At 34.2% G+C, this 20,398-nt stretch overlaps 1 protein-coding gene across 1 annotated transcript in view; it reads right to left on the minus strand.

The window, feature by feature from the left end:
- Positions 1–20,398, minus strand: part of LOC149414923 (serine/threonine-protein kinase GA29083) — a 47,339-nt gene that overhangs the window by 9,783 nt on the left and 17,158 nt on the right. The window contains exons 4-6 of the mRNA XM_089643622.1: positions 11,257–11,544; positions 8,442–8,629; positions 2,949–3,038 (exon numbers count right to left, since the gene is read on the minus strand). Of these exons, the coding sequence (XP_089499748.1) occupies positions 2,949–3,038; positions 8,442–8,629; positions 11,257–11,544 (566 nt within the window). The remainder of the gene's footprint in view (positions 1–2,948; positions 3,039–8,441; positions 8,630–11,256; positions 11,545–20,398) is intronic.

Raw genomic sequence — 20,398 nt, forward strand, 5'->3', positions numbered from 1 at the left:
CCATAAAAAATCATTAATCATCTCTCGATAGCGCAATCCATTCACCGTAACTGTTGCTCCAGCCTCATTTTCGAAAAAGTAAGGTCCAATGACTCTGCCGGACTATAAACCGCACCAAACAGTCACACGTTGAGGATAGAGAGGCTTTTCAACAATAACTCTTGGGTTTTCCGAGCCCCAGATGCGACAATTTTGCTTGTTGACGAAGCCACCGAGGTGGAAATGGGATTTGCAAAATGATTTGCATTTGATTCACTCAAGTGAATTTTAATAATTTCAATGCGTTGTTGAAGCGTGTATCGTTCCATTTTTATTAATGGCGCAGTTTCTACTTGTCAAATGTCAAAAAATGCCAGCTTCAAAAGTACCATCTACCAAAATAGCGGGCTATTCAAAATAACACCTCTTATTGGAAAACCCTGTATAACCACAACAATCACTCTGAGCGACATCTGAAGCTTCAATATTGGAATACATAATATTTGGATGATTTGTATAGCGCCGTTTTGGCGTAAAATCACCTCAAGGGCGCTGTACAAATATATAATATATTTCTATAATTATCTATGTTATTACTAACTATAGACTAGTCAAAATATTATCAATTTATGTCTAACAGATTGCATCCACCAGTTCGTTGATCACCAATACAAAGCCATATGTACAATGCATTTCATTGATAAACGTGATGCAAGAATGTACATACGTTATTATTATTTTTTATTTACATTTCATACAGGCAGATAATATAATTGAGATTTACACTGTTTATTGTTTATTAGAGAAATCTAGATACGGTTCGAACGCACAGAACATAATTAAAAAATTGGACTTTCCGGTATTTATTTTAATAATATGTATTTATGTTCTTTAATGAGCGTGTTTAGGAAAGGAAAAGCAAACTCTATGCTGGGCTGTACCCGAGTGCAAGGTTTTGATCAGAATTCATATTCCTAAATTTGATCCATCCCTCGGTATAAGACAGATTTCGAATTGGAAGCACTCGGAGAAGTCAAAATTTCTCCATACTCTCACATGCCCAATTTGTTAAAGATACCCCACGGCAGAATAGACATTCTAGTACATCAAGAGGAATGGTTTTATTATTTCTAAAACAGTAGATATTATTTAATTACTCTTAAAATAAATTTTAAAGTCTCGAGTAAAATGCTTTCAAAGTTTTTTGAAATGTGTAGTATTTACTTGTAACTAGTGTTCTAACTTTTGCGCATAGCTCCGTCTGTGTCAAACCTTTCAAACTCCGTCTGTGTCAAACCTTTTAAAGTTTCACCAATCATATCCATCAAATTGTGAACAAAGGTATGAAAACACTGGGCTTCGTATTAAGAACAACTAAAAACTTTAATTCTTTACAAGCCATTAAACTATTATATGTATCTCTAGTAAGAAGTCTAATTGAATATAACTCAGTAGTTTGGTCTCCATCTTACAAAATTCACATTAACAACATTGAGCGAATACAAAAAAATTTTAAATTAAATATCCCTGTCGAAAACTTAAAATACAATTTCTTATTATTAAATACTCTAAAAATACATACATTAGAAGATAGACGTAAAATAAACGATTTAACGTTCTTATTCAAAATACTTAACTCTAAATTCGACTGTTGTGAACTCCTTCAACTTATAAACATACATACACCCACAGTAAGAACACGACAAAATACAATATTCTACAGCAGCACACATAAGCGTAACTACATTGCCCACTCTCCGATACAACGACTTCACACCATGGGAAATCATTACTTGGGTGATGTTGACATATTCAATACCAACTTGGCAAGTTTTGTGGATCATTCAAAACATTTATTTCAACAATACTCCTAAACACATCATGTAAACGTACAAATAGCTGTAATTTTCTGTTTTTGTTTCTTGTGTGTGTATGACTTGTTGCATAGCTTTTATCAAATGTAATTTTATTCTATTTTTTATGTTTCAAAGTATCTGTCAAATTAAAATTATACTACCAACCATGTAAAAGCCCTCTGGGCGTTAAATAAATAAATAAATAAAATAAAATAAAAAACCTACACAACAAATATTTACACAGTAGATAAAAAGGGATTGGAGGTACCAAAAGGGCGCAACAACGAATTGTGCGCGTGTAAGTTGTTGTTGCATCCAGCTTCCCAATTATTTAAATGTTATTGTATACAGGGTATATCGGAATGTACCCGACAACTAACCAGCTATTCCTTAGCACATTTGGAGAAAAAATGTTATGGGCACTTTGCTGTCTGGTAACACTTTTTTTCAATTAAAAAAAAAAATAAATAAAAAATCTACACTCTGTCACTGTCATTGGCATTGTTTCTCGTGTTCAACAGCTGTTATTAGCAAGTGTGTCAAAAAGCTTCCTCGCTCTTTCATACACACTAAATAATAATAGTTAAAAATGAGACAAATGGTGCCATGCCATTTCGTTGTGATTGTAAAAGCGCGCCAATGTAGGTACGTACGTACTTTATTCAACGAAACTTGAATACAATATTGCCAGATAGGTTTTCAAACTTTGACAAAGGATAAAACATTCGTGACATGTGGTGAAAATATGAATAGTAAATTTTTATTAAAAAAAAATGTTACTGGACAGCAAAATGTCAATAACATTTTTTACTCCAAATGTGATAAGGAATGGCTGGTTAAAGTTTGTCGGGTACGTGCCGATACACCCTGTATAGAAAGAAGAAAATTATTCATCTTTACAATATTTTACAGGGACAAAGGAAATTATGTATCTTCTATTAATAGGTTGGTTGTCCATACACCAGGAACTTCTTAAAATACAGTCGCATTTAACCACACGATTGTCCGATAACTACTATATTTATTTATCTATTTGCATTTGTATGTTTCTATTATCGGTGTAACTTTATTATCATTGTGTCAAAGACATCTTGTAAAGAGTGTTGAACAAACCTCGTTCCATTTCTGATCATGTGTGTTTTTTTGTATTGCTGTATCGCTTTGCTCTCTTCAAATTCTAATTCGAAATCCTCCTGCGTATATCTGGAAAGAAATTAAATGCATCAATTATTAAAATCAACATCCCGCTATTCGATAGAGGTCTCGGAACTAACTCATTTACAGATATGAGACGAATTGTAAAGTACGAAAAACATGTAAAACGAATTGATTTCGGCAAAACTTGATTCCAAATGGAAAAGTAAAACATGTAACTAGAAATTATTCTATTTTTCTTTATTTATTGTAAATAATGTGTTCCTTATACATATCACCACATAATAGGCATAAAAATCGCTTGGCAAATTGAGTCTAGAAACGGTTGATTTTAGTGCAAAAGTGATTTTTATTTATTTTGTGAATTCTTTTATTAGAAAGAAAAAAAATAATCAAGGGAAACTGTAACATATAATATTCGCCAAAAAGAGTATTTTTTTCTAGTTTTTTCTTAAATGCGTTCATATATTTCTAATGAAAAAATACTTTTTTTTGTAGCATACACTTATATTTTTTTATAAAGTAATTAACAATTTAATTTTAATTCTACTCAAGGGAAAATATAGGAAAAACTATAATTTATCCGAAGCTTAATTTATCCGTGGTAAAGATTAATCGAAAATAGTCATTTAGCATTACGACACAATATGAATCAATTGCGGGTAATCTGGAATGCTCCAATCAGTCATTGCCTGATTCGCCAGCGCTTAACGAGCTGGCGGTCATACTTTTATTATTTTTTTTTCATCAAAAAAATTACAGAATATATAATATATCATTAGTAAGTAAAATACCTATACGTAAGTTAGTAACAATGACATTGTTGAAAAACTAATGTTACAATAATAGAACAGTTTCTAATAGAAGAAAAAGTAAATATGTACGAGTGTTATAAACATTTGGCATAATATACTATATTTTAAGTTGTGCATAACCTGCCTCACTAGGCGAACCTGTGTTGAGGCAGATTTTTTAGTTAATTATTTCTTGTATTTTGTCTATGGTTTACTTATAAATGTTTAATATAGGTTCCTATACAGCAATACATTTTTATTAGCATATACACAATACAAATACAGCAAGTTTTAGCACCATACATACTATAATAAATATCAATGACAATTTTTTACATCTGTCTATCGATCTGTCGAACATCAAATACTCTCATTATGTGGAAAATTAAGTTACTGCTTGCAGTTTGAGAATAATTTTCATAATTATTTTCTGGGCCTTTTCAAAAGGATCTAGAGCTGATGAAGTTCCCCCTCCCCATGCAATGATACCATACTCAATGATGGATTGTGTGATTGCAAAATAAATCGTTTTTAGAATTTGTAAGTTAAGAGGAACGGCTGCGGTGCCTGTTTCATACAAAATTTTAATTTGGATTTACGGCTAAAATACTAGAGTAGACTGTTTTTTTTTTTTTTAGTTAAAAGACATGGTATATATAAAGTACGCATATGGATCAGATTTTCGATTTTTGCCTTAAATTATAGAATATAGGCCCCAGAAGATGACGATTTTACATGATTTTACGAGGCATCTTTGGCAATTTTTTGTGACCAAATGGAAGATATTTTTTGAAAAAATCTCACATATCCCGTCTCAGGCATATAATGAACTATACAATAAAATTTGAATCTTCACTGAAAAAAGTTTTATTTGCTTCAAAAGCCGAATTTGGTGGCCACAAATTCAACGTATATTTAACTAGCTTTTTTGTTATTGTCTCATTCGCACTTTCTTGAGTCGGGCTGGCTAGAGTAGGTGAAGCACGGGCCGGGGGGCAGGGGCCTCGGAGAGATCGCCTGCCTAACAAATACATGCATACATTCCTACGTCAATCGTCCTTCATTTTTTATTATTATTGCTAGTGTATGTATATGTGACATTCGCAGTCAGCCCGCGCGGACATATAATTGACGAATTTGTTACTTTGTTTACGAATAATATTATTTTTAAACTCCACAGTTTTTAACCGAAGCATCCCCAAATAATTTATTTCATTCAACATGGGTAAGTAATCATTATTTGAGCATTTTTAACAATGATAATTAGGTTATGAATTAGGGTACTTACGTTATTGATTTTTATAAAATGTTATTTGTGTTTTAGGTCGAAAATGGATACGTGGTAAGCCACCCAGTATGCACCGGAAAAAGAGGAAGTGCAATGTCAAAAAGACAGAAAGAACTCGGAACAGGTGAAAATTAAATGCAATATTTAAATCAATATTTATTATAAGTATTTATTTTTTACGGTAAAAATGTAATGTTTTTTTGTTGTTTTCAGTTCCGTAAATGATGTTAAAGATTGTCAGGCTAAATTTGCCAACAAGGATTTTTTCGATGCTAACATCGATGTGAATTGTGGGATTTTGAGCAAACGGTAAGCAAATAATTTTATTTTCACAAGAACAAACTCTCGAGAATATACACAATAACATCAAGATACCATCTTTTGGTTAGTAGTGAGAGTTTCATTTTATTGCCGTTCAGCTTTTAGTTTTGATGACAGTGTTTTTACACATTGGTACAATTCAATATTACACCGACGATCTTTAATTAAAAGTGATTAAATTTAAGAATAAAAACCGTCCTCCATTTTTGCCTATAATTGCTTGTACTATTTTGTCGAATTTGTAAGTGTAATCACTACACATATTGATCATACCTTGATAGTATAATATGCGGTCTTTTGTTTTCACGGTTTGATGCCTGATTTTTTTTCTTTTAGTACCGATGTGATTGAACCCGAAATATCGTCGCAGAAAATGTCAGACGTATCACCCGATATTATATAACATATTATAAGTAATGCCTTTAGTTAGAAAATTTTGAAAATTTTGTGGTTGACTGACAAATTTTATGAAATTAAATTTTTAATTAAATTTTATTTATGTAATTATTTATTTGCTTATTTATATTGGAGTCTGTTCTTACTATACAACTACTACCTGTCCGACTTTTTTTTTATTTTTCACCTTGTGCACATGTATTGTGTAGATTATAAAATAGGATTTTTTTCAGTATAAAAAATCTGGGACTAACTACCATAAATGTATTCCTCACTGCCTAGAATGGACGGAAATAATTATACCGATTCATTGAACATTTTTAATAAAATATGCTTGTTGCTATTATTCTTGCTGTTATTGTGCTGCTATTTTTGTGGTTATTTTTATTTATAGTTGTATTACTTAATTTTGTTGTTCACATAATATTCTTCTTACACAACACTTAAAAATAATCTCGACCAAAAGCCCAGTGATAAAGTCAGTGCGTGTTCGGAATTATATACACAGCGACACGACTTTATAACATTCTTCCAGATAAAATAAAATAAAATGTTATTCACAAAAAAATTTCAAAGGTAATGTAAAAATTAAAAAATAAAAGATTATGTCAACAGTAACGGTAAGGCCTTTACCGGTGCACTTACACAAATTTTAAGTAAGTGTATATTTCTATTCTCTACAATTATATTACTTACTGTTCATATATTATTTACTGCTGTTAATTCTATGTACTTATCTAATTTATAAACTTATACACCTATTATTACTATTATTATAATTTCGTCTGTGGCCACATGTACAATGCACGTGTACAATTTCCGTATCTCCTACAATAATACACGTATCTGCTAATTTAAATGAACTAAACAAAAGGGTGATTCCCCGTTTTGATGCAAATATATTCACGCACAAAAGAAAAAAAGCATTTCTCTTTTACTGGGCTTCAATGCGTGATATTGTCAGTGCCTAACGTGTACATGCGCATATACCAATACTATTAAAGAATAGGTCGGAAGCCCTTGTGTCTGCAAATGGAATGAACTAAACGAAAGGGACATTTCACCGACTTCGTGCAAATATTCAAGCATTGAACTTAATTTCTTTTTTATTTAATCACATATTATCTAACTTTTTTTGATCGCTTGCAACGTCGGCCGTACTAAAAGCCAGGTACTCCCTCTCCGTTCCCCGCTGCACGCTCCGTTAGAGAGGGACACAGGACAATAATTATTTTTGCGGGAGTCGAAATTTCGTCCGCGAAAACAACGCTCTTAAGGAAGTTCCTTGTGGATCTGAAGAAATGCATTGTTTTCCTAATTTTATTTGCAATGATCTGAGTATGTACTAGCCGTCCACCTTTGTTTATTCCTATGCAGTGACGAAAGTTTGATTTTGTGCTCCTCGAGAATGTTTGAAAATAGGCTACCAAGTGTTAAACAGCTAACTCCTCAGGCCTCTGGCATATTCCCTCAGAAGGTCGAAGTATTTTCACTATGCAATAGAATATGTCCGAAAACTTAAAACTGTTTTAGCAAGGTGATGAAATATGCTTTCAAATTTTATTATTAGAAATAAACATATAATATTTCTCACGTTTTTTGTTAACTAAAATTATGGATAACGAAAAAATAATTAAAAAAACACACGCATTTTATTAGACAAATGTCATAGTTACTTCATTTTTTCGTCGTTTCATATAAAAAAAAAATAATTGATAAAAAATTCAATTTCATAAACTTTTTGTTTCTTAGGACGGTGTTTTAGAGAATTTGAACAATTCTTCAAATTTCAAAGTTAATTTTCAAGTTCTGTGAAATTTCTTTTCAGGTTCTGGTTATTATTTAAGTTCTGTCAAATATCTGGCCTATAAAGATATAATAACAGAACTTGAATAGGACTTTCATGGAACCCAAAAACGAATGTTGAAATTTGATGAATTATTCAAATTCTATGAAACAACCCATCCTTAGAGGTGCAAATTTGAATTCTTCTGTGGTTAACTTCTAGATTTGAATATAAAGCATGATTTTCTGTTTCTAACACCATTTAGATCATATTTCTCACCATAACAGTAAGGGAGACATAACATTTTCTAAAAGACCAAACGACCTGTTCACAAATTTATTTTAAAACTTAATATATTTTTTTTTTTGGTTTGGCTGAGGATTGTATCTTCCTTTCCAAGGACCGGAGTCAACCACGCTATCAACCTTGCCAAATGCCGATCGGATAGGACTGACATTAGCTAATGTCATCCAATTTCAGAGAAACGCGTGTATGTTTGCATGTGTGTACGTGATTGCTACCAAGAGTTGACAGTTGCATTGTCATCGACAACGAGTATATCTGCCAAGTTTCAGCTCGATCGAATGTCTGGAAGTGGGTTAATTTTAATTAATGAAATTCAAAAAAGTGTATTTAAAAATAACAACAAGTTCGAATATTAAATTTCTTTAGAATATGATATGGTATCATATCTCCTTTAAAAAGTGACAGTAATACCTGATTACTGTTTGATGTTGATGTGAAAAATATACAATAGTATTTTATTAAAGTTGCATTGTGTTTTCTTTGACAAATCTTTTAGTTTATTTTTTATTTTATATAGTTAGACGATGGCAGCGCTCCACACTTTGTTGAGCGAAGGATACCTCTCGTTCCCGTAAGCGAAGAATACGTCCTCCTCGAGGAAGAAGTGCTCAAGCTGCAGCACGGGGCGCGCCGCCAGCGTGAACACGCGCCGCACGCAGCCCGTGTCGAGCCGCACGCACTCCGTGATGGCGCACAGCACGTGCTCGAAGCTCGGGCTGTTGCGCTTGTTCAAGAGCAGACGGAACACCTGCAAAACAATGCGATTTTCTCATTTTTATTTTATTTTTTACTCATTTCTTTCCACATATAATACATTATAACAAATAGTATATAATAACATAATATATAATAACAAATAGTATAAACAAGAAATGAAAACCCACTACGGCACTGCCTGAGTGTGGGTAATATAAAAACGATTAATATATTTCCAAGTACATAAAGTATTAAATACATAAGTAGAATAAGGGAAAGAGTTTTTTTTTGTTTTTATAAAAAGTAAAGAGAAAACATAATGTACAACAGTTTAGAAAGTTACAGCAAGTGAGTTGTAGAAGGATAGATAAATTTATAGAAAAAGTGTTTCAATATCTGCATCATTAAGCCATAGTTTTACCTATTTTACATTTTATTTATCATTTGAGTTTGCAGTGGTAGAAGGTTAAATGTACGAGGACCAATGAAACTGCTATGTGTCTGCGTTAATTAGTATTGGTTTGGGGGGTGTAAAATATATTATTTGTTCTTTTGCTCATTCTGTTTTCATTTATTTTGAAATTATTTTTGTTTTTAAAAACATATTTCATAGTTTGTAATATAAATAATTTACGAATATTAAATAATTTAGATTCTTTGTATAATAAGTCGTAATATTAAACATACTAATTTCGATTATCAGTGCACACACGTTGGATGTAAAATATTCTTACGTATTATAGTTATTCATATTATGTATTGAAATTTTTTATTGTCAAAATTGGAACTGATAAGTATAACAACTCATGTCAGACAAGTGATAAAGTAGGTACTAAAATAATTTTATTAATTAATAATTTGAAATGTGTATTTCGTTTGTACATGTATTTTTATAGATATTTTTCAAAGTTTACAACATTCGAAAGGTAAATTTATTCTTTTGAACAGCAATACCGAGACTTTTAAAAATTTTTATAAATACTCTTCAACTTCACAAATCCTACACTTTTTAATGGGTCTGCACTATAAATATATAATATAATAAATAATTTACACCATAAGACCGTTTTCATACTCTGTATATCACTCTCAGGCCTAACGTGTATGTTCTTCCAGTCTCGAATTAATTGAATACAAAAATAGAAATCATCGATCGTTTTACCGCATTAATCATTTAAAGCATGCCACTTTTGTACTATTTTACTCGGTCGATCGCTGCCGCGGCCCCTGACATTAGTCGTAAAGCAAAAATAGCATGCGGTATGGTTTCATACATTATTATTTTTTTTATTTAAAAAGAAAGACAAACATTCCCGGGTTACGAATAACCTGACAATATTTGAAAATCTTCTACTACCACCTCGGTAAGCGGAAAATATTGCTCGTGTCCTTATGGGGGACTTAACCAGCCGAGGAATTGAACTCACGGCGCATGGGTGAGAAACAGACGCAAATGGCGCCACATTTTTATCAACAATTTTCAACCCTGGGCACGGATTTGGTAGCTAGGTGGCAAGCAAATGAGTTTGTAGTATCAAGAAGAAACCAGATTAATTCATTTATAATAGACAGCTCAACGCTACTTAGGTACGTACTTGCAGCCGAAATCAAAACAAAGCAACCTACCTGCTTCAAGTATCTACCGGCGACAATACGTCGCAGTCCGTCTGGCACATTACGAGAACTCGCCAGAAGGTTCGAGTCTACCGCCTAGGCATAATTGCCGCGCCGCCGAAACTTCGCGAAAGGCCCAGACCGAGCGAGTGGCTTCGATTTAGTTGCCATTCATCTACCTACTGCTGTCACCGGCCGAACAGTATAAATAAGCCCGACGCAGCCAGTCAGTCAGTCAGTCATCAATCTGCCGCCAACGATTTACTGATCTCACGAGTGACGATCGGTGCGCCCCGCGCCCCCCGCGAAGGACTAGACACCCGACTTCGCCCGTACAATCATGGACTCCATCGGGACATCATCTTAGCGTCTCGGCCACGTCCCTGGCCAGCGCTACACGGATTACAGCGCCCTGGTTCCAGCGTCTCTGACCAGCGCTTCATCCACGCATCATGACCACCACGAGGACACGCAGCATCCTCACTGGTCTACGCAGCTCCCGCTCAATCGCCTACAAGGTCCGCCGCACCTTCGGCCTTCCCGTCAGCACTGGAGTATTGATTCCCCAGATCGCCAGTGCCTGACAGTCAACGAGTCCCGGTCACCAGCGCCCGGCGTCGACTCACTGACCCGCGCTTGACCAGCAAATCACCGCAGCGTCTGGAGAATACCACATCTGTCCTACCTCACTCTCATTACGGCCACCTGACTCATCAATAAACACTGTGACCTTCACGTCACGACTTTTATTTTGTGCCTCTCACCATTGATCCCCAAAAGTCAATTCTGGCGAACGGGCGAATTTATAAGTGAATCCATTAGAGATGACATAGTCGCTGGCAAAGTGGAAAGCAGGTGTGGAAGAGGAAGATCACCGATGCGCTGGAGTGATCAAGTATTACTAGCGTCTGGAAAGTCGGTGTCTGTGGCTCTCCACGCAGCGCAGAACCGCGAGGAGCAGAGGGACCTTATCCACCAGGAAATTCGTAGTGGAATCACGATCCTCAGCGATGAGGAATTGACTAGAGAAGAAGACGTGAATGCATGAAAATATGTATGTATTACCTTTCTGGGTTTAATGCCATTCCGAATGATTGTCACGATCCGTGGTTGCACCACCGATGCATCTCCAACCTTGCCCGCTAGGGTGGTCCCATTGCCGGCTGCGTACGGCGAACCAGTCCCGTTGAAGACCCGCGACAGCCGGTTGGAGGCGACCTTTTCCGTCGTTGGGCCGGTGGGGTTCTCAGGACGGGGCGTCGCCAGCGAGTTGTAATCCAGCTTCTTGAAGGTCTCACCCTTGCCGGAGCAGACGTAAGACTTGCCATCCTCCAGCTCTTCCAGTTTGGCGATCTGGAATGATTGAGATTAAGTGAGAACACTGCTTGGAATAAATTTGACTCTACGCTTTTGTGATCTGAAATATCGTAGAGGAATTTGCAAAGAACTAATAAATTTATACTGTGAATAATGAACTCTAAAGGTCATAGATAATAGAAACGAGGAAGATAGGCAAAGAAAACATGGGCTCAAAAGTGTCGTCAACATTGTTAACCCATACTACCGCAAATCGCATCTATGCACAGCGACACCAAACGCATAACTTTGATTGATTTCGCTGCTTTGATAGTGCGTGCAGTTTGGTCGTAGCTCGGCGACAGTCAGCACGCAAATGAAAATGAGTTATGAACTAGACTCTTCCAAGGAGAACCCTAATTTCAATGTGTAAAATAAAATTATTCAAGCCATTTTCCTCAGAATTTTGAGTGTTGTTTAGCCAGGGAGTCAGTGTCAGAGGTAAAATAAAACAATAGCATTTAATAGGTAAAAAAAAGGTTAATATCTGCAACTGTACTTGATCCACCTATGTTTAAAGGGGTTAACTTATACGTATGTGCCTAAGAGGTTGAGTATACTCGTGGGAGATCCCAAGTGCCTTTTATGCTCAGACAGCGATGACTTTGCCTATCAGAATGTACCAATCAAAAGAGCGAGTCAACTGCGGCTCAAAGATGCTGCATTGACCATTGACATTTTCAACGTCACTTACAGACACTTCCCGACATCCGATTGAGCTGAAACTCGGCAGATAGACTCGTTGTCAATGACAATGCATCCTATAAACATTTGGTGGCAATCACGCGGACTAATACGCATTTCTCTGAAATCGGATGACGTTACAGCAGTTCATATAAAAAATAAATGTCGGTCCTATCCAATCAGGATTTGGCTCAGTTGTTAGCGCGGTTGACTCCAGTCCCTGGTTCAACCCATCAATTTTTTTGTTTTAAAAGACATTTTAAAGTTCACAGTAGTTAAAAGCCAGTAATGAGGAGGGAGGTTCAATCTTCAGTCAAACAATATATATATTTTTAAATTATAGTAAAAAAAAAATAAAAAAATTTTTACGGTTAAATTTTTCAAAATTATATTTAAATACCCAAAAACTATCAGAAACACTCACTCAACAATAGGCAACAAGTTTGGGGATACTATTGATATTTTTACTGATTCCATTTATAGAATTAATCGTAATCTATACCAACACTTTGTTGAATCCTACAAATTATAGTAGCGTTAGTAATGTAGTTTTAGTGATTTGTCTAATATGTAGTATTGTTCTAGTTTCCATTTTATTTTAAATTACTGTTACATGTTTTAATAATATTGTTTCATATTTAGTTTATTGGTTTACTGTTATTTCAGAGCAGCCGGACGTAAACCAAAACTCTAAATAGTATAAAATAATGTCGCTATCCGCATCCGTCTGTTTGTGCGCTTAATTCTTCTAAACTACCGAACGGATTTTGATAGGGATTTCACCATCATTTAGATAATTTCTTCCGGAAGGTTTACATATACAGGGTGTATCGGCACGTACCCGACAAACTTTAACCAGCTATTCCTTAGCATATTTGGAGTAAAAAATGTTATGGGCACTTTGAGGTCCGGTAACATTTTTTTTTAATAAAAAATATATTATTCATATTTTCACCACATATCACCAATGTTTTATCCTTTGTCAAAGTTTGAAAACCCGTCTGGCAATATTTTGTTCGAGTTTCGTTGAATAATGTACGTACGTACCTACGTTGGCGCGCTTTTACAATTACAACGAAATGGCACGGCACCATTCGTCTCATTTTTAACTATTATTATTTAGTGTGTACGAAAGAGCGAGGATACTTTTTGACACACTTGCTAATAACAGCTGTTGAACACGAGAAACAATGCAAATGACAGTGACGGAGTGTGGATTTTTTATTTATTTTTGTTTTTAATGGAAAAAAAAATGTTACCGGAGAGCAAAGCGCCCGTAACATTTTTTACTCCAAATGTGCTGAGGAATAGCTGGTTAAAGTTTGTCGGGTACTTGCCGATACACCCTGTATAATACATGCATATTATATTTATAGAAAATAGAGAAATGTCGATGTTTTATAATCAAGTTGTAAAAATATATTTTCGGGCGATACATTGTTAACGCTGGCTAAACCTTATGAGATACATCAGCATAATGTACTACGGAATTGTATATCTTAAAAAGGCCTACAGAAATGTCTCAAATGGTATATGTATATCTCCTAAGGATAATCCCCAGCAACACCGGGTATATGTCAGTCAGCTAGTAAATAAATAAAATAAAATATATGCAATATACATTAGCAGCATAAATTGGATTTATAACATTTTGTCTGTGTTCTTAACCTCCCTTAACAACATTCTAATCACTAACAATCTACAAATTTCACACCCATTAATTCCATGAATAATCCATTAAATCCACACCTGAAATGCCTTTCAATCACTTTGATGACTTCCTCAGCTGAGTAAATAAACAGCAGTGGCTTGAATACTAATAAGATTCCGACCAGTGGCGGTTCTTCAAAGGGGGGGACAATGGGGACGATTCCTACCAGATATTACTAAAAGAAAAAAATTATTGAAACTTTGTCTTCATCAAAATGAATGTTTTCTTTATTAACGTCTACAGCCTCCATATTAAGCTTTTACTCGAACTGTCAAAATAACTTTATCAAAATGAATGAATTCTTTACTAAGCCCTAGCCCCCACTAATCGACAGTGAAATAATTTTTTCATAAACATTAATTAAAAATGTGATTTTTTAAAATTTATTTGTTAGAGTTTTATTTTTTTTGAGTGCCTAGGTTTATTAAATATGTTCGTATATTTGCGATATTGTATGTATGAGTGGTTCCTTTGCTGACAGTACTTGTCGCAACCTGTCTAGCGGTGAGCCAGACTGCACTCTTCACGCTAGCCTGGAACGGAGAGTTCTATTTGCACATCACTCCTTGTACACGCAGAAAACCCCAAGTGAACGAACGGCACGAACTGAGCCGATGAACGCCGAAGGCGCCAAAACACATGGCACATGACTCTGCCAGTTCTGTCTGTCAGTGAAAGCAATAAGCATGGCTCCGACAGCCAAACGTCACGTGCTCGTACCGTCCCGATCGGTTCGGCGATCATCGGCTCACTTCGGGTTTTCGGCGTGTACAAGGAGTGATGTGCAAATAGTATTGCACGCGTTGTTGTTATTGATTGATTGCGATTGCTGCCCCAAGTTTGTCGATTAAAAATAGGTGGTGCCCGCCACTCTACCAATATTTTAGAATGTGCTCTAGAGTACAAAAAGGTTGGGAAAGCCTGCCCTAGAGCCTCCCCATATTTAGCTCTTACGCAAACTGTTTTACTGTTTTTATCAAAAACAATCATTTTATTGTGCAACTAAAATGTATTAGTATTTTGTTTTGTGAAAACCTTTTTTTTTCAAATACATTCTCATTTGTCAAAATTTTAAATAAAGATGGTTGAATTTTCTTATTATTCATCATTTCTAACAGTCAATTGAATTTGCATTTAAAGATTATCATAGAATATTAACATAATATTAACCATTAACTCATATAATCAATACAAGTTTTCAAAGCGGAGTTTTTCCATCCATGTACAAACAATCTGTAATTATACCAATATTTAAAACCGGCAATCCGGAAGAACCAACCAATTACCGCCCTATTTCTTTACTATCAAACATTGCAAAAATATTTGAAAAAATTGCCAAAAAAGAATAACTCAGTTCATAAAGATTAATAATATAATTCACGAAAATCAGTTTGGATTCATGGAAAACAAAAGCACAAAAGACGCCATTGCTAAATTATCTAGTACCATACAAGACGCTTTAGACAAATCATTAAAATGTGTTGGTATTTTTGTTGATCTCCAAAAAGCCTTCGACAGCATATCTCATGTCAAACTAATACAAAAATTAAAGATCGTAGGTTTTAATGACACAGCATTAAGTTGGCTAAAAAGTTATCTTCACCAAAGAACACAAGTTGTAAAAATTAATCACGCATCTAGTCTACCACCTACAAGTGATTTTGGGATACCACAAGGTACTGTTTTGGGTCCTTTACTTTTTATCATGTACGTAAACGATATTTTCAAACAAAACCTCAGTGGAACAGTTATATCTTACGCAGATGATACAATTATCATAATTAAGGGTAATGACTGGAAAATTGTAAATGAAAATGCAAATAATGACATCCAAATCCTAAAAAACTGGTTCGATACAAATCTACTTACAATTAACGCAAAAAAAACAGTTTATATACCATTCACAATAAATAAATTCAAAACTAACCCCAACATTCATATAATAATACACAACAAAAAATGTAACAAAGATGTTTGTAATGAATCATGTACCATACTAAACCAAACAACTGAAATAAAATACCTCGGTGTAATTGTAGACCAACATATGAAATGGAACAGACACATATGTGAACTTGTTAAACGCATTAGAAAATGTATCTATATATTCATTAGATTAAGAAATGTTCTCAAGATAAACAACCTAAAAAAAGTCTATTACGCACTAGTCCAATCATTACTTCAGTATGGAATCATTGGGTGGGGAGGTGCATATGAAAAATTTTTAAGCTCTGTTAAAGTGGTACAAAAACTAATTATCAAAGTAATTTTGAAAAAAAAACCAACTTTCTCTTCAGCATCATTGTTCAAAATTTTCGAAGTACCAAAAATTGAAGACCTCTATAAAAAAGATGCAATATTACAAATATATAAAGAAACTGTAGTAAAAAAACTTAAATTTAACTCATCCTTAAGGCATAATTTTAACATCCAAATTCCTCTATTTTCAACACAACAAATGCACAATAACTACATTTACAAAGGCATAATATATTTTAATAGTCTTCCCGAAGAAGTGAAAAAAATACCAGATTTTATTTTATTCAAAAAGAAGGTCAAATTTATCTTTAAAAAAATTAATATCACCTATCAAATGTTATAACTTCAATTCATGTTTCAACCAAAATTAACGTCACAATCCTCTTTTAAGTTTATATTTATTGTACTGTAATAATGTTAATTACTGATATAAACATGAAATAATTGTCAAATAACTCCTACGCCAAGCTCAAGAGCTAGCACTCTTCATTGGAGTAGAAATTCAACAACATATGTTTTACACTATTACTTATTTTTAACTTATTTTATGTACAATGTAACAATGTTATAAGTTAAACAATAAAAAATAATAAAAAAATAATAATATTAACCCCGAGTATATCACATAATATGATACCCCGAGAATATCACATAATATTAACCCCGAGTGATTATTCACTTAAAACTATCCCAGAAAAATAAAAAAATTTCAGCACACGTAAAAAAATGTCAGTCCCCACCATTGAAAAAGTGCTCGAGCCACCACTGATTCCGACCTTTAACTATAACGGAAGAGTACAGTCAACCTGGAAATAGTGCAACGTCAGTAAAACGTAGTACAATGTGGACAATATTAATCATCATTATTAGCATAGGAATTTCAAACACGGCCCCTTTCTAATTAAGTATTCTCGTCACAGAATAAATTGTTCTATTAATGTTTACCGTTTGAGGATTCAGTTATAATAACGTGAAAGAACTATACTTCTGTGTAAATTCGAAATTCAAAAAATATTTATTGCACAAAAATACAGAGTACAAAGGGTATAGCTTATAGGTTACATCCTATTTCTTCCAGCTAACCCAACAAATACACATTATATTACATAACCCAACAATTACATGTTAACAAATGTATGTAAATAATAAATAAAAAAACAGAGGTATTTAATTCATGTAAGGTATTCATTTAAGGTGTAGTGACATTTGTTTAAATGAAATGTTTTTAGTGATGATTTAAATTAAAGTATGTCGGTTATTTGTTTGATGCTGCGTGGAAGGTTGTTATATACTTTAATGGCCATGTAGTGTGGTCCTTTTTGAAATATAGTTTTGTTTGCTTTTGGGATTAATAAGTTTTCTGTGAACCTTGTAGCGTGTTTATGTGTTGAGTTTTTTGTGGGAACTTTTATGGAGATGATCGAACTAACCTATATAACTCCATTAATTATATGTCCGTCACTGTGAGAAGTTTGAGATTTAAAAAAATTGGTAAACATGAATCCTGGTGATCAGAGTTTGTAATTTTTCATAGGCACCTCTTCCGGATGATAAAAACATCTTTGGCATTTACTGAGTTTCCCCAAAACACTATTCCGTATTTTATCATTGAGTATACGTATCCATAGTATGCGGTGATTACTGACTCGATGTTTAAGATATGTTTAAGGGTGCCTAGAATAAAAGAAGAGCTACTGATTTTTGCTACAACTTTAGATACATGTTCTTTCCAGTTTGTATTTGCATCTAGTTGTATTCCCAGCAGTGAACAAGTTTGGGAAGGTTCGATATGATTGTTATTATTATATGCACAGATATTCAAAATAATAGACGAGCCAATCAGGGAAACTTGCGCGGAGTACAGGAGTCACACTATTCAGTCCTCGAAAAAAATATCTGCTTACGAATTACTAGTCCTTTTTACAATAACGCGCATTTTGCTAGCTGCGTAAAAACTTAACTACATATCCCAAATCGGGAAACAAAAATTCAGGCTCGTTTCCAAAATTTTGTTACACTATTTAGTTGAGACACTTTTAAAAAATCAAATATATATTGTAAATGTGCGTGCCGTTAAATCTCAGAAAAGAGTCCCGGTACGATCAAGGGAGTTATATGGTGTGGTAGTCCTCTATCCCCCATCCATGAAGAAGGTTCCCAATTTGACCTGAAGGGCGTGCTTTTGAAGATATAAGGGCTGGAAGTTTCGCCCTCTATAAATTTTTAGAACAGTCCAGGACATTCGAGAGTATTCGAGAGCATTCCAGAACATCCCGGAAAATTCTGAAAAGTTGTGGAATGTTCGGGAATAGTATGGAACATTCGGTTTATTATACAAAGGTATCTTTAAATAGTATAAAACAAAGTCTAAACTAAACTATGTAAACTAAACTATGTAAACTAAACTATGTAAACTAAACTATGTAAACTAAACTATGTTCTTCTAAACTATGTAACGGAGTTTGATAGGGTTTTAACTATTATTTAAGAGGATTTCTTCCAAAAGGTTTATATATTTATAATATGTACATGGATATTATATTTATTGAAAGTAGAGAAAAGTCGAGAAACGTCGGATACACCTCACTCAATTTTAACGTCGCTACGTCAGGCAATTTGTTTAAGAACGAACATTCAGATCCTGCGCAGAAAAGTAAAGTTTGCAAGAGTTTAAATAATTTTGAAAAAAGTCGCCGGAGACCGAAATTTCTTTTAAAATGTAAATACAAATAATGTCAGTCAATCACTGGTTAAAGTAAGTCCAGTTCATCTCTTAACAAGCTGCATGTAAATTTATCTTGGAAAAACTTATAAGAGTTTACTGTAATGCAAAATTATTTAGTTAAAAGAAAATGATTAATATTTGACGTCTTACCCATAAACATCAAAAACTCAGTTTAATATACATCCAAAGGTTAAACTAATTAAATGCAATTTATAGTGCAGTGATAGTAAATTGCAGCTCGCATTGATAAGACTGAACGCACACTATACGCGCTATCTGCATTGTTTTTATTTTGCACTATCTCTAAACTTAATATGACCCGTAGATCAATGAATGAAGTCATTTTTAAATGCAAACCGATATTCAAAAAATATCTATTTATTACTAATCTAAAGCAATTCTAAAATGTTGTATCTCAATAATATACTGACACAAACTGACCCACTTGCACTATTAGTATTCATCATCCACAAGCTTCGATGAATTAAAAAAGAAGATAGGTTACTTAGACAACTGTCCAGTGGACATACTTGAGATTTACTGCGTTTAGCATCGCACATAAGTTCGTTGGTCAGACAAGCTGTTGGTCAACAACTGCCACAAACACGTCACTCTAGACTCTTTTTTGTGAAAACAATGCCTTTCTGCGCTTTTGAGAAATGCCCAAATCATTCTCGAGTAAAAACCAACCAATCTGATAGAATTTCTTTCCATTAAATAAATACTTTTCAATTTCAGGTCTCCATGGTCGAGTGGCAAGGCTCTCGAATAGCAATCCGAAGGTCGCAGGTTCAAATCCTGACGTGCGCAATAATTTTTATCTGATGAATTTGTGTTATTTCACTATTTAGTCACTGTGGAAGATACTTTCAATATCGCCCTGGTGTAAGACCAGCATTCAGAATTGAAATGTTGCTTGAAATGGATTTAGCGGTGTTTGGTGACCAGATCTAAATAGCCAGGTACTCCAACACTTCTTCACCATCTCCTTGCCCTCCTTACTACACACAGCATACTCTAATTGGGAATGCCATAGTCTCACTCGTTCCAGACTGTTACGCATGCAGAAACGGGGGGCTTTCATAATAATATAGCTATTTCACCCATGCACACACAATCTTTGAATAGCTATCCCTTTCTAATGCGTTTCAATATTCGATTTGCATCTAAAAAAAGAACATGTTATATTTTTTGTTCGATTAGTATGAACATAATGCGTCTTAGTATTTATGTCAATTTTCACAACTAAATTGCAGACTGTTTTCGTACTCTCTCTTTCAAACATCATGAGTTTAGACTTACTTACATTCATCATTAACACTTCGTACATAATTGGTGCATCCTGGACATAAAAGACGGTACATCTTCCATAATGTTATAAATCAACACCGCATCATCTGAATACAACAGACAACACACTTTCAGATTGCTCATAACTGAATATGAATCAGAAAGTCCTCTTCAAAGTAGAA

Source organism: Hesperophylax consimilis, chromosome 19 (assembly GCF_061612785.1).
Source record: "Hesperophylax consimilis isolate HC1 chromosome 19, BYU_Hcon_1.0, whole genome shotgun sequence".
NCBI classification, from domain to species: Eukaryota; Metazoa; Arthropoda; class Insecta; order Trichoptera; family Limnephilidae; genus Hesperophylax; species Hesperophylax consimilis.